Consider the following 12533-nt stretch of genomic DNA (forward strand, 5'->3'; position numbering starts at 1 on the left):
GAGGGAGGGCACCCAGAGCGATCCCACCCGAGAGCTGCGTGACGGAAGATTTCTAAACAGCTCTTGTTTTGAGCGTGGAGAACATTAAAAAAACCCCAAAATACTAGAATTGTGTTACTGCCATTATTTTTCCCTTGTGAGCTCCAATACTGCAAGATTCTGCCTCTTTGTCTCTCTGACAGCGCCTGAAATTTTGCGTCATAAACAGGCCATAATAATTTTTTGAAGTTGTGAGAAACACCATTTCGTACACATGAGATTTGAGAAGGGCGAAGGAAAGACCGTACTGTCTCTCTAGGACAGAAAGTAGACTCGGCAAGTCCAGACGGTGGGATCCAGACGCCGCTCACGGCTGCCTCCGGCCCTCGCCGTTAACGGGATAAAAAGGGCCCGCCAGGCGCGGGGACGGACGGCCGGCAGCGCTCCAGGCTCGGGCGAGCCGTTCTGTCGTCCACCCCCTTTTTCTCCCGGCTGATGGGCCGGGCCGGAAGGGAGCGGGGCCGGCAGGTGAGTGGCAGCGCCGGGGGCTCGCGCGCTCCGGGGCTCGTGCGTGGGGGTCCCGCCGTGGTGGGAGCGGGACGGGAATGGGAGTGGGAGTGGGAACGGGGATGGGCCTGGCAGGCCCTGTCGCGCCCGCGGCTGCCACTCAGGGCGCGGCCAAGCTCCCAAGTGTCGGGGACGCCGTTCGAAGGGCTCGGGCAGAATTCCCAGTCCCCCAGCGGGAGGAGACGGTGGTGGCAGGAGAGGCCCCGGCCCCTCTGCGCGCTGCTGAGGCCGCGTCTTCCCTCTGTGCATCGCAGGTGCCTTCATGAATAACTTAAATGACCCTCCCAACTGGAACATCCTGCCCAATCGGCGCGATCCCGGCGATGACGGCAGCCGGTGGAATTACGCCCTGCTGGTCCCCATGCTGGGCCTGGCCGCCTTCCGTGAGTAGCGCCGGGCCCCCGGCCCGGGGGGGGCTCCTGGAGCAGTGCGGTGACAGAGCCATGCCCCGCCTGAGGGCTTCCCCAGGCCTTCTTGTTTATAGTGCTGTAAACAACCTGCGCTGTTGGTGTCGCTAAGGCAAAGACCCTTTTCATACACGGAGACGAATCCGTATTTAATAAGCTCCGGTATACAAAGGTCTCTCAAGAAATATGGATACAGGATGTGCTGGAGAGCCCAGAGGTAACAGTGGCAGATGTTGCTGATGTATTTATTTACTGGGCCTAGACAGTTCTCCATGCAGTTTCCACATCGGAAACCTCCAGTTTGTTCCTCCGTGACTTCATTTTCCTTCTCTAATCTAAGTAGTGCTAGTATAGACAATAAAAGAATAGGGGTATTTTATTTCAGAGAAAGCATGATCATTTAAAGTGACTCACTGTGAAATAGGGACCACAGAAATATATTTTGTGGGGACGTATAAATAGAAGTGAAGGGCAGGAAAGAAAGTTTTTTACCACTTAGTAGCTTCATTTCAGGCATGGCTAATTAATCATACCCCTCACTGTTACATGTTATACTTACATCTGAAGTCTCATTTATGTGTGGTAGGTTGGATCTGGACCAGAGAATGTCAGAAAGAAATAGAAAAGGAAAAACAAGAGTACTACAGAAAAGAGTCAACTTTACAAAAAGACCTGGAAGGCAAATACCGGGATATAATCACGGAGAATCGTCGAGCTGTTGCTCATCTGGAGGTGGAGCTGGAAAAGGAACGCAACAGGACCCTGAGTTACCGTGAAGCCCTCGTGTCCCAGAGCCGCAAACTAGTAGAAGAGAGGAAGCTCCTAGAACAGGAGCAGGAGAAGTTGGAGCAAGAAAAACAAGTCCTTTTGCACTCTGGAGCAGAAGGTACCTTGTACCAGAGTTGCCTGGCAAAGGAAGAAGAGTGGCAACAGAGAGCCAATATTTTACTAAAAGAATTTGAAGAGGGACTGAAGGAAAGACAGGACATCTACTGCAGTCTTTTAGTACCCAGAAGTCAGAGACTAGAAATAGAGAAAAATCTGCTAGTTAAAGCAGCAACTAATCCTGTTGCTATGGCTTTACATGTCGAGAGTGGCTTAAAAGATATTTTCAAACATGATAACTACTGTGGCAATGTGCTGAACAGAACCAGAAGTCAAAATGGAAAGCTTATGTGGCTGTATTTGAGATACTGGGAACTAGCTGTTGAACTGCAGAAATTCAAGAGGGTAGAAAAGGCCATGTTAGGAAAACGCTAAGTAGGGGAAGCAGTGGGATTCCATGTGATCCACCATGCATGGTAGGGACAATCACAGTCGTAGTCCGAAGCTGTTAAATTCTTCTGCTGTGTTGCCGTCTCTCCTCCTCCTTGCACTTGTGTTTGCATGGGACATGTGCAGTGCTGGTGCCTTTCCTCTCACTAACAAGAGATGCTCTGGTGAGCTGTGCATGCTCCTGAACTCCATGAGTGGGTTTGTGGTGCAGTATAGAGATACGCCAGCTCCCCAGGTATCAGAAGTAGCAAAAGAGAACTCAGTTTAGAGGGATTTGCCTCATTGATGGTCACACTCCAGCAACAGAGAATGGTCATTTGTTTCCCCTAGCTGTGGTAGCACATTGTGCTCCTTATCTCTGACATTTTACATGGTGTCTCAAAATGTCTTCTTTTATTACTATTATTTTTTAAAAATTTGTTTAAGCAAGACTGATTTTGAGACAGATGTTTGGGAGAGATGGTGTTGGAGACACCTGAATCTTACATGTCTGTATGTGCAAGTATATATATATATATATATATATATATATATATATATATATATATATGCATGAATGTGTGTGTATGTGAAAGTATTCTGAGGGTGGAATAGATTGATCTTGTTTCAGATTAGTCAGTCTTGCATTGTCGTCCAGCTTAATATACAAATAGTGCTTTATGAATGAAACATCCAAAAGTTACTAATTCAAATAACACATAAAGAAACAGATTGATATCTCATTGGCACTTGGGACCCATTATCAAATTCTACGGAATGTATAAACTGGAAGTTATATTTTCATATATTGGAGATACCTTAAGAATACTTGGTTTTTTTTCTCAGTCAGGGTTTTAGTTGTAACCCAACAATGTGCCACCATTATGGATGTCCCCATGCTGCTGCTTCTGCCTCTCAGGGCACTGGCTGCCTCCTGGGTTGCTTGCAGGAACCTCCTTACCATTGCATCTGGCTCTGCCTTGGACAGGTCCTGTTTGTTATTTGCAGATGGGAATCTAAATGCAGCCTGCACTGGTAGCCACTGCTCTCTCTCCACCTATCTCCCTTCTCCCAGAACTGAAGTACATACTCTTTTCTGCAGCTCTGAAATTCTGTGCTTGTGGTTCACCATTTTACATACACATGACCGTGAAAGCCTACAGATATACAAGCTTTGCAAACTTGCAAGAAAGGGAGCTTTTTTATTTAGCTAGTAAAATAAAATAGATTTGGTAAAAAAATAAAATAATAAGTACAGTGAAATAATAAATTAAAAAATTAAACATCCAGATTTAAAAAATCCAACAACAAAACTTTAAAACTCAGTGCATTTCAATTTCTTAGAACTTTGAGCCTTGTAGCAGTAGGAACCTTTTTTCAAATGTGCCATGTATTTAAAATAATAAGATTTTTTTTCTTCCCCCCTTTCTAATCCAGCCTTAGACCTCAAAGGGGCAGTGTTTACCCTTGCATTTATAACATCTAGTCTTCTCTGTTACTTGACTTTGATTTGTGCTAGTAGGTTGTCAGTTCATTAATTAGCAGTTTGTTATTTACTGAGAGGTAGACTTGACAAATGTGTTTGCACTAGGCAATCATGTAGAACCATGGCTTGGAAGCAATCCAAGTGAATGCCCATCTTCCTGCAGATGTGGGGTTTTTCTCTTACTGTTTTCTCCTGGTTTCATTTTAGTCTGAGCACAGAAGAGAGCAGATAAATCTTTTGAAACAATGTGCACAACTTAATCCACTTACTAAGTAGAAATATCTAACATGAAACAAAATTCCTAGGCAGAATAGATGTTTTGCAACGACTCTGTTTTCCAGTTGAGATTTTGCTCACCTTGGTAGTACGAATTATACTGTTGTGTTGACTTATTAATCCTTTTTTCATATTGATTTTTTAAAATAAAGTTTTAGTAGACAAACTTGGAGGAAAAAAGAGAGATCACAAACACCAGAAGGGCCACAGTTTGTCAGGATGCCAAGCATTTTCTGGTTGGGAGATGCTTTTGCAACTCAACACAATTGAGTTGCTAATCGTGTGTGACGCCCTGAGCTAAGCTGCTGAAGCTGGATGTAGGCACACAGTCTAATTGCCCAGGAGAACAAATAAGTTTGAATAACAGCCGGTGTGTAATTCTTTCAGGATGTGGAAAGTGACCATCCAGCTGTGGCACACGTTCCTGCAGGCAGTTAAGCTGCTCAGCTGACTAAGAGCAGACATGAATCAGTGCCAGTGTATTTGAGATGGATGCCTTGAATTTGTATAAGTTAGCCTCAAAAGAGCAAAGGTTTTATGCTTTTTCATTTTTTCATAGTTTGTTATTCATATCACTCAAAATGTTTAAAGAAAATGTAATCAAGGGTAAAATACTATTTTTTTCAGTATGAATATGTACATTCAAGCCTTACACACTTGAATATACAGGGTTGGATGCGATGTAGTAAAGGTTTGGTATTCACTTTCTGTTTTTTAGAAGTGTCATTTGTTTGTACAACTAATTCAACTATTGTTCATGGACACTTTGAAGATCATTGTATCAAGACAGAAGGGTTATTTCAGAAGACTTTTAAAAAATATATAACTGATTTAGAATCACTGGTCCTGTTGGTTTCTTCCAAAACTCATGTTTGTGGGTATGCAATGTATTTTAGAAATGTTCCTCCTTTGTAGGTTGTTATTCTGAAGATTCTAATGTAAGTTTTATCTTGCCCAGCACTTGTTCTGAATTGGTTAATTGTTTGGAACTGCCCATATACATATGTAGAATGCAAGAATAATCTGTTTTCAAAGTATTTAATGAACTTATTTTTATTATAAAATTGTCACTCAGCTATTAAACAATAACAATTAAAACCTTTACATATTTCTGCACTGTTTTGTAACTCGGGCAAGGTGGGTGGGGGAACTGGAATTTGCTACTTTATTCAGACTTTCCAAATTGTAATTTTTTTAAAATTAGCATGCAAAAAGTTTTGGTCTTGGTGCTGAGAAAAGAATATGTTATGAGTTTCTTTTCTTATGAAAGAACACTGTTAAACAGGTAAGTGTGGAGCATTAACTGAAGATGTGGGGTTAAAGGTGACCATCCCTCTGAAAGACTGGGGACATTCCTTTGACAGAATGTTGTGTAGGATACTCTACCTTCCTTCAGTATCCCTCAGATGTCTCATTCTGCATGTCAGCTGCTTTTCATTGCCCTCATCTTCCTGCTCTCTGTGAAGAACTGCAGTCCAGCTGCTCTAGAACAGTGTTCAGACAGTATGGAAATCCTTTTTCCTGTAATAAATGATCCTCAATCTGTATTTGACACAGTTCTTCACCATCCTCTGGCTCTGTAAAGCATGACTTTGAGCACTCCTGTGTGAGGATGAGAAAACTGATTGTTCCTCTGTGGAGGATACAAGGCACAAACAGTGGTCAACGGTTCAGGTACTGTGGTGACATCAAAGGAATTTGAGTTATTGCTGTGAAAAGAGAATGAAAGGCAAGGTTATAGTTGCAGTTGTGGTGCAGCTGGGTATGAAGGCTTTGCTGGTATGCATGCCAAGGCCCACATCTATTGGTCGTTTATTTAATGCCTGGTCAAGGAGCTTTCAGTGGTCAGTGCATATCTGAGACAGCAGATGGACCTGATAAAAAGTAACTCACTGAAATTTATTGTAGCTCAGCGATGAGGCAATGGCCACTTCACAGCAAAACAGCTGAGTGATTGCTGCAACAAAAGCTGAAAGTAAACTGAAGTAAACTGAAAGTAAATGCTTCTGGAAACAAGGAGTCTGTGGATGGAAGAGTTTGAAGAGAGCTGGTCGATTGTAAGAACAGTGACAGCAGCTGTTCACAGTCATGCACCCCAACAGCCCTGTGCTGAGATCACCCGGGCTGTCCAGCTGCTGCAAAAACGCCTCTTCACTCTTGTGTTCATAACAGGTTTATATTTCTGATATACCTTACCTGTAAACTTATTGCAGTCAGAACAAAATGCTCAGCTGCTGTGGTTGGTGTTTGTGTCACTGGATGCTGCTTCCCCCTTGTGGCTGACAGCTCTTCCAGCCGGCAGCCGCATCCTCTGTTCCCATGGAGCACATCTCCTAATGCTGCACCGTCGGAGCTCTCCGGCCCAAATACCTCTGGGGGTAATAACAACAAAGGTGAGCAAAACCGTGGTGTTCGGTGACCAAACCAGAATGAACTTGTCTCCACTGAGGTAGGTGCTGCTGCAGACCTCTGCGCAAAGGCGGCAGGCACAGGGGGTTGGATGTAGTTCAGCAACCTGTTAGCACCTCATTGTTGCAGCACTGGAAAAGAAAACTGGGACACACTCGATTAAAGAACACTGCTCATTGTTTAATGAAGATGGCAAGAAGCAATCTACAACTGTCAACATGTCCTGCTGCCTGCTGGAGGAGAGACACTTGTGGTGAGACAGATCCCAAGCAATAGCACTTCACTGACTAAGAAATTTAGGGGGATGCTGACCCAGTGGTTTGGGTTGGAAGCAACCTTTAAAACTTATCTAGTCCAACCCACCTGCAACGAGCAAGGACATCTCCAAACAGAGCAGGTTGCTCAGAACCCCATCCAACCTTACCTTGAATGTTTCCAGGGATGAAACACCTACCACCTCTCTGGGCAACCTATGCCAGTGTTTCAAAACCCTTGTTGTAAAAAAATTTTAACTTATGTCTAGTCTAAACCAACTCTCTTTTAGTTTAAAACCATTATCCCTTGTCCTATCACAACAGGCTGTGCTAAATTTTATTCCTATTCATAATAAGCCCCCTTGAAGTACTGAAAAGCTAGAGTAAGGTCTCCCCAAATCTTTTCTTCTCCAGGCTGAACAACCCCAATTTGCTCAGTCTGTCTTCATAGAAGAAGCATTCCAGCCCTCTGATCATGAGATCAATTTGGTGCTGTCCACAGAAGCATTTCTACCCCTATGGTCCTTACCTGTATTTCCCCCCAAAGTTATTCCAAAGGTGAGATGAGTCCAAAGATGGAAGCAATATTTTGGTGATCTTCTGATTGTATATAGTGAAATATTAAAGACAGCACATCTATTTCCCTGATGTCAAAAAGAAGAGCAAAACAACAAAGCATGGTGCTGCTGGAGCTGATATTGCTTCAGTTAAATATTTATATATAAACTGGAGTAAATATTAGGCAAACTACCAGTATAGACAAACATAGAGATTGTGCCTCTTTCTGGGAGATAAAAAGGAGAAAGAGGCCACATGGGCATCAGTGTCAGCTCAGTTCTGGATGAACTACACCACACATGCTGTTCATAGCTTCTTCCCTTTAATTTTTCTGTGGCTAGGGACACTGCTACTTTCACAATAAACATAAACTGCAAGTTTCTCAGCATGTCAGATTGCTGAAGAAAACTTCTTGAGACCATAAAACCACTCCAGAATGGGATGCATGTGGAAGTCACTGTGCGTGACATCCTACCTCTGTTATGTTCCCAGTAGTCTGGGACAGAGTTTCAACAATAGCTCAGTGCTGTCTTATTTCTCCCTTGCAGTGATGCTTGTTGGCACAAGTTGGAACTTCTCTCCAATCTGTAGAAGTTTATAATCTCATGGGAAGAAAATTAGGCTCCAAAATTTATTGGATGTCTCCAAAGTCTTTAGGTATCCCTGCTTGAACTGCTGTGGGCTGGTGGCAGCAGCTTTCAAGTGCTCACATAGGAAATCCAATCATGCCAGCTGAGGAGCTGTGAGAGCTGTGCCTTTTGGTTACTTATCAGGTGGAGTTTGAAAACAACAGAGCATAAAACTTAGATCCAGTTAAAGATCTACAGATCATTTATTGGCAAGGTAAACTGCATGACCACCTGTGATTGTTTATTACCCTTAAAACTAAGCAGTCTGAAATATTTTGCCTGTGTATCTCCCTTTCTAAGATGGTCATTATCATCCCCTAGGCTGGAGATTTTGAGTCTGCTCTTGAGCCTGGGGTCCCTTTTTTTGCACACATGGTCAAGGGTGTTACCCGTTGGCAGCTTGTAAAAGGATTTTGTGTTTTCTCCACCTATTTTAAAGGATGGGCTGTCACAGACACTATTTCATTTAACTTCTCCTTCTCCTTCTCCTTCTCCTTCTCCTTCTCCTTCTCCTTCTCCTTCTCCATCTTTACATTTCCATCCTTTCCTGGTTTAGGCTTATTACACAAGCAAGGGTAATTGTATTGCTGTATGTGATGCTTTGACTACCAAGTAGAAGCTGACTGGAAAGAAAATGGGATTAAGGCTGGTAAGATATTGCTATAGAATTAAGAGTAAGATTTCACTCCAGTATCTGCTGCAGTACTGAGAGGGTCAGAAAATAATGTAGTTAATACTAACAGCCTGGCATATTGCAAGGAACGATGAAAATATCTGGAGAATTACAGATTTGTCCTATGTCATACCAGCCATGACAGAATCACAATGAAAGGATCATATTGCATTTCATGCCTGAAACTATTGATTGCAACCTGAAAAGTAGTTACAAACAATGTGTATTGCCAGTGGCCTCTGCTTTTCTCAATGGCTTTATATGAAAGGAATTGTTTTTTCAAAAGAATACTCCTGTCCTTCTTCTTCCTATTTGTTGTCCTGTTCACAGGATCCAGATTAAAAAACTTGCCCCAAGGCAGTCTCCTCCAGCCTGTGATGGAAGGCAGAAAAATCATAGAATCGTAGAATATCTTGAATTGGAAGGAACCCGGAAGGATCATCAGTTCCAACTCCCTGCTCTTCACAGGAGCATAGCTGCACATAGCTTTACATAGTTGTAAAAGATTTCAGTTTGTTTTTAAATTATCTCAAGTGTTTTATTGTGACCATAAATAGGAACAATTAATACACTATTATGAAACTGTGCAGAGAAAGTTGATCTGGAAGCTGTTGCACAAGGAATCTGCTGAATCTTTTAGGACCCAAGGTTTCAAACTTCAGTTTTTAGCACTGGATTCCAGTCTTTTGTTTAATTTATTTTTGCTGCTAAATGTGGTGGTCCGCCTTTATCAGGATCTTTCAAAATCCTGCTAATTCTGTCAGCTGTTCTGATTTTGTCCTTGTCAGCAGATGGACTTACACTTAAAAGAAGACAAGCTGCTTGAGCACTTGTTTTCTGTTCAAATCCTCCTTTACAGTATGATGAAATACTACAAGTTCCAAAGGTGGAAACTGTACACAGAACAGCTGCCACACTAAGTCCAGCTGCTGCCATAGTTCTGGCCAGCCCTAGTCTGGTTTGGCTCAGCTCTGCCAGCGCCTGCAGGGTCCCTGGCACCCTTGGCACAGTTCATGTCCTGGAGGTGGCTGTGGCTCCTTCCACGGTGGAGGAGGCGAGGGTCAAGCATTGCAGACAAGCACTTCAGCCAGGTCCTTCAATCTACCATCTCCACTCTCTCATGGAAGAGAAGAACCCATTCTTAGAATCACAGAATCACTGAGATGGAAAAGACCTCTATGATCGTCGAGTCCAATCATTTTCCCAGACAGGTTCACCACTAAACCATGTCCCCACATGCCACATTCACACATCTTTTGAACACTTCCAAGGCTGGGGATTCCACCACTTCCCAGGGCAGCCTGTTCCAAAGCCTGGCCACCCTTTCCAGGAAGCAATTTTCCCTACTATCTAATCCAAAACTCCTCTGGCACAACTTGAGTCCATTTCCTCTGGGCCCTGTCACTTGTTACCTGGAAGAAGAGACCGCCTGCCACCTCATTACAACTGCCTTTCAGTCCTTCTCCATATGGGATAGCTTCCTGAAGGGCTGGAAATAAGCTGTGCTGGCCCAGGGGTGCCTGTGCTGGCCCAGGGAGGTCACAGCAGGAGCAGCTGGCAGGCAGCTGATTTGGTAGAGTGTGTCAGGCTGCACCTGAGCTGCAGGGCAGGTCAGCTTGTCTCCCAGCTGGGAACATCTATATGGAGCCAGGCTGCCACCACATTCTGAGGGCTGCCCATAGCCAGGAGTACCTCGGTCCAGGTGGTTACCACACCTTGACCAGACCTGATCCCACAAAAGGAAACGAGTGGCTTCATCCTCCCTGTGGTCCTGATTTATATCCCAATAACTTTCTGCTACCATTTCTTTTCTTTATTGCCACCCTGTCTCATACTCATTCGTAACGTCATCATCATCCTGCGAGATGAAAGACATATTCATCTAAGAAAAGGAGTACGCCTGCATTCTTCCACAAATGCCTATGTGTGTACGTTCCAGCAAAATATAGGGCATTTATAAAGGGGATATTTCCCTTTTAATTGGGCTTTTGCAAAATTGGGTGTTATTTACAGACAAGTTGGCTTTGGTTTTTTTACAGCCCTTCTTAACTTTTGAACAATAGTACATTAATATGGGAGTAGGAGACAAAAAAAAAACAAATGTGTCATCAGAAATGTTTTAAGACAAATAATCCAATCTAAATGTAAGATCAGTTTTCTTCTGCATTTATAATTAGCAGTATGCAACACATTTCTTCTGTAGTAGCCTATATCATGAAAGGATGAATTTCATAGAGATTTATTGGCCTTAACAGACCTGTGGGACCTGCCAAACATAGGCTTAGCATCTCTTGAAGGTGGAGTTTACCTTAGAGCATAGGAAAGGGCTCTGTTGAATAAATAAGTGATGACGGAAGGGCAGCCCCATCTTGCCTGTTCCAGTCCACAGGGTGGCAATATAGACAACACCTCCAAGCACCTGTGGATCATACTGGAGCTGGTGTCACTGCTAGTGTTAAGTCCTTCAGAAAAAGGCACAGTGTCTTCCAAGGTCATTAGCCATGCTATTACACTGATAAAGACATTTGAGCTAGATGCCAGACCAGCGTATTTGCTTCTGCAAATATTTAACAACTGATAGATAACTAACCACCACTGGCACCTTGCATTACCAGAGCAAGATAAAATTCTTCAAAAAGAGGATTTTCTCCATGTAATGGATCCTGATAGAAGCTGCTTGCTCATGACACTTAGCAGAGAGAAATTTTCAGTGGTCTAGTTGCCACATGATCACAACTAGATGTATTAATTGAACTAAATAGGAGATAGAACTTGAACACAGTGTTGCAGTTGACATAACAGAAGGAAGGAATGCCATCCATGGGGACCTGGACAAGCTTGAGAAATGGGCACATGATAGCATAATGGGCAACTAGTCCAAGTGAAAGGTACTGCACCTGGATCAGGGCAATTCCAAGCACAAATACAGGCTGTGTGACGAATGGATGGGGAACACCCTTGCAGAGAAAGACTGTAGGGAAGTTGATGGAATAAAACCTAGATGTGAGCCAACAATGTGCATTTACAACCCAGGAGATGAATCAACCAAATTCTGCATCAAAAAAGGTGTGACCAGCAGGCCAAGGGAGTTGATTCTCCACTGTACTCTGTGCTCATGAGTCACCACCTGGAGTACTGCATCCAGCTCTGGGACACTCTGCACAAGGAAGATGTGGGCCTGTTAGAGCAAGTCCAGAGGTGTCCATAAAGATGACCAGAGAGCAGGAGCACCTCTCCTATGAAGACAGGCTGAGAGAGTTGGGGCTGTTCAGCTGGGAGGAGAGCAGGCTCCAGGGAGACCTTAGACCACCTTCCAGTATCTAAAGGGACTACAAAGAAGCCAGAAAGGGACTTTTGGCAGGGCATGCAGTGATAAGACAAATGGCAATAGCTTCAAAATTGAAGAGAGTAGGTTTAGATTAGATAATAGGAAGAAAATCTTCACTACAAAAGTGGTGAGGCACTGGGACAGGTTGCACAGAGAAGTTGTGGATGACCCATCCACAAGCTGGGTAAGGACTTTGAGCAGCTTGGTCTAGTGGAATGTCCCCCTGCCAGTGGTTGAGAGGTTGGAACTAAATGACCTTTAAGGTCCCTTCCAAAGCATTCTATGATTCTATGATGACTCTGGGAACAAAGAACTAGGTAAAAATCTAATTATGTTAGTAAGTTGTGCTTGAAAGAAGAAATGATGGTCTAAGAGGAGGTTGCTAATGCAGATCTTGAAGGATCAGTTTAGGAATAATGTTTGTCATTCTTCTACTAATGACTAAGGACAAAAAATAGTAGCATGGTAATCAAATGCTCCTGATACATTCTCAGGATTGGGAATGCTGCAATAGCATCGTTCAGAAAGAGCTGTGCAGCTCAGTGGACTGGAGTAGCAGAAAAAGTGTGAACATATGCTTTCAGCAACTTAGAAAAGGAAGTTCTGCCACGAGCTAGGAAATCCTTAGTTGGAATCAGTAAAGGAGAAGAAAGTTGCTGCTCCAATGGTTAATCAGGAGATTAACCACATCCACAGACTTGACAGGGTCATGA

General features: G+C 43.4%; 1 protein-coding gene across 2 annotated transcripts; it reads left to right on the forward strand.

The window, feature by feature from the left end:
* Positions 1 to 30: 30 nt before the first annotated feature.
* CCDC127 (coiled-coil domain containing 127) lies at positions 31 to 5073 on the forward strand. 2 transcript variants are annotated; one of them, XM_053972747.1, is made up of 3 exons: positions 31 to 507; positions 801 to 929; positions 1540 to 5073. In XM_053972747.1, the coding sequence occupies exons 2-3, from the start codon at positions 809 to 811 to the stop codon at positions 2211 to 2213; spliced, it is 795 nt and encodes a 264-aa protein (XP_053828722.1). In that variant the 5' UTR covers positions 31 to 507; positions 801 to 808; the 3' UTR covers positions 2214 to 5073. The 2 variants fall into 2 exon arrangements, with proteins under 2 accessions (XP_053828722.1, XP_053828732.1); XM_053972757.1 differs by lacking the exons at positions 31 to 507; positions 801 to 929 and adding an exon at positions 951 to 1170.
* Positions 5074 to 12533: the final 7460 nt, after the last annotated feature.

The sequence above is a fragment of the Vidua macroura genome, chromosome 1, assembly GCF_024509145.1.
Source record: "Vidua macroura isolate BioBank_ID:100142 chromosome 1, ASM2450914v1, whole genome shotgun sequence".
Taxonomy (NCBI): Eukaryota; Metazoa; Chordata; class Aves; order Passeriformes; family Viduidae; genus Vidua; species Vidua macroura.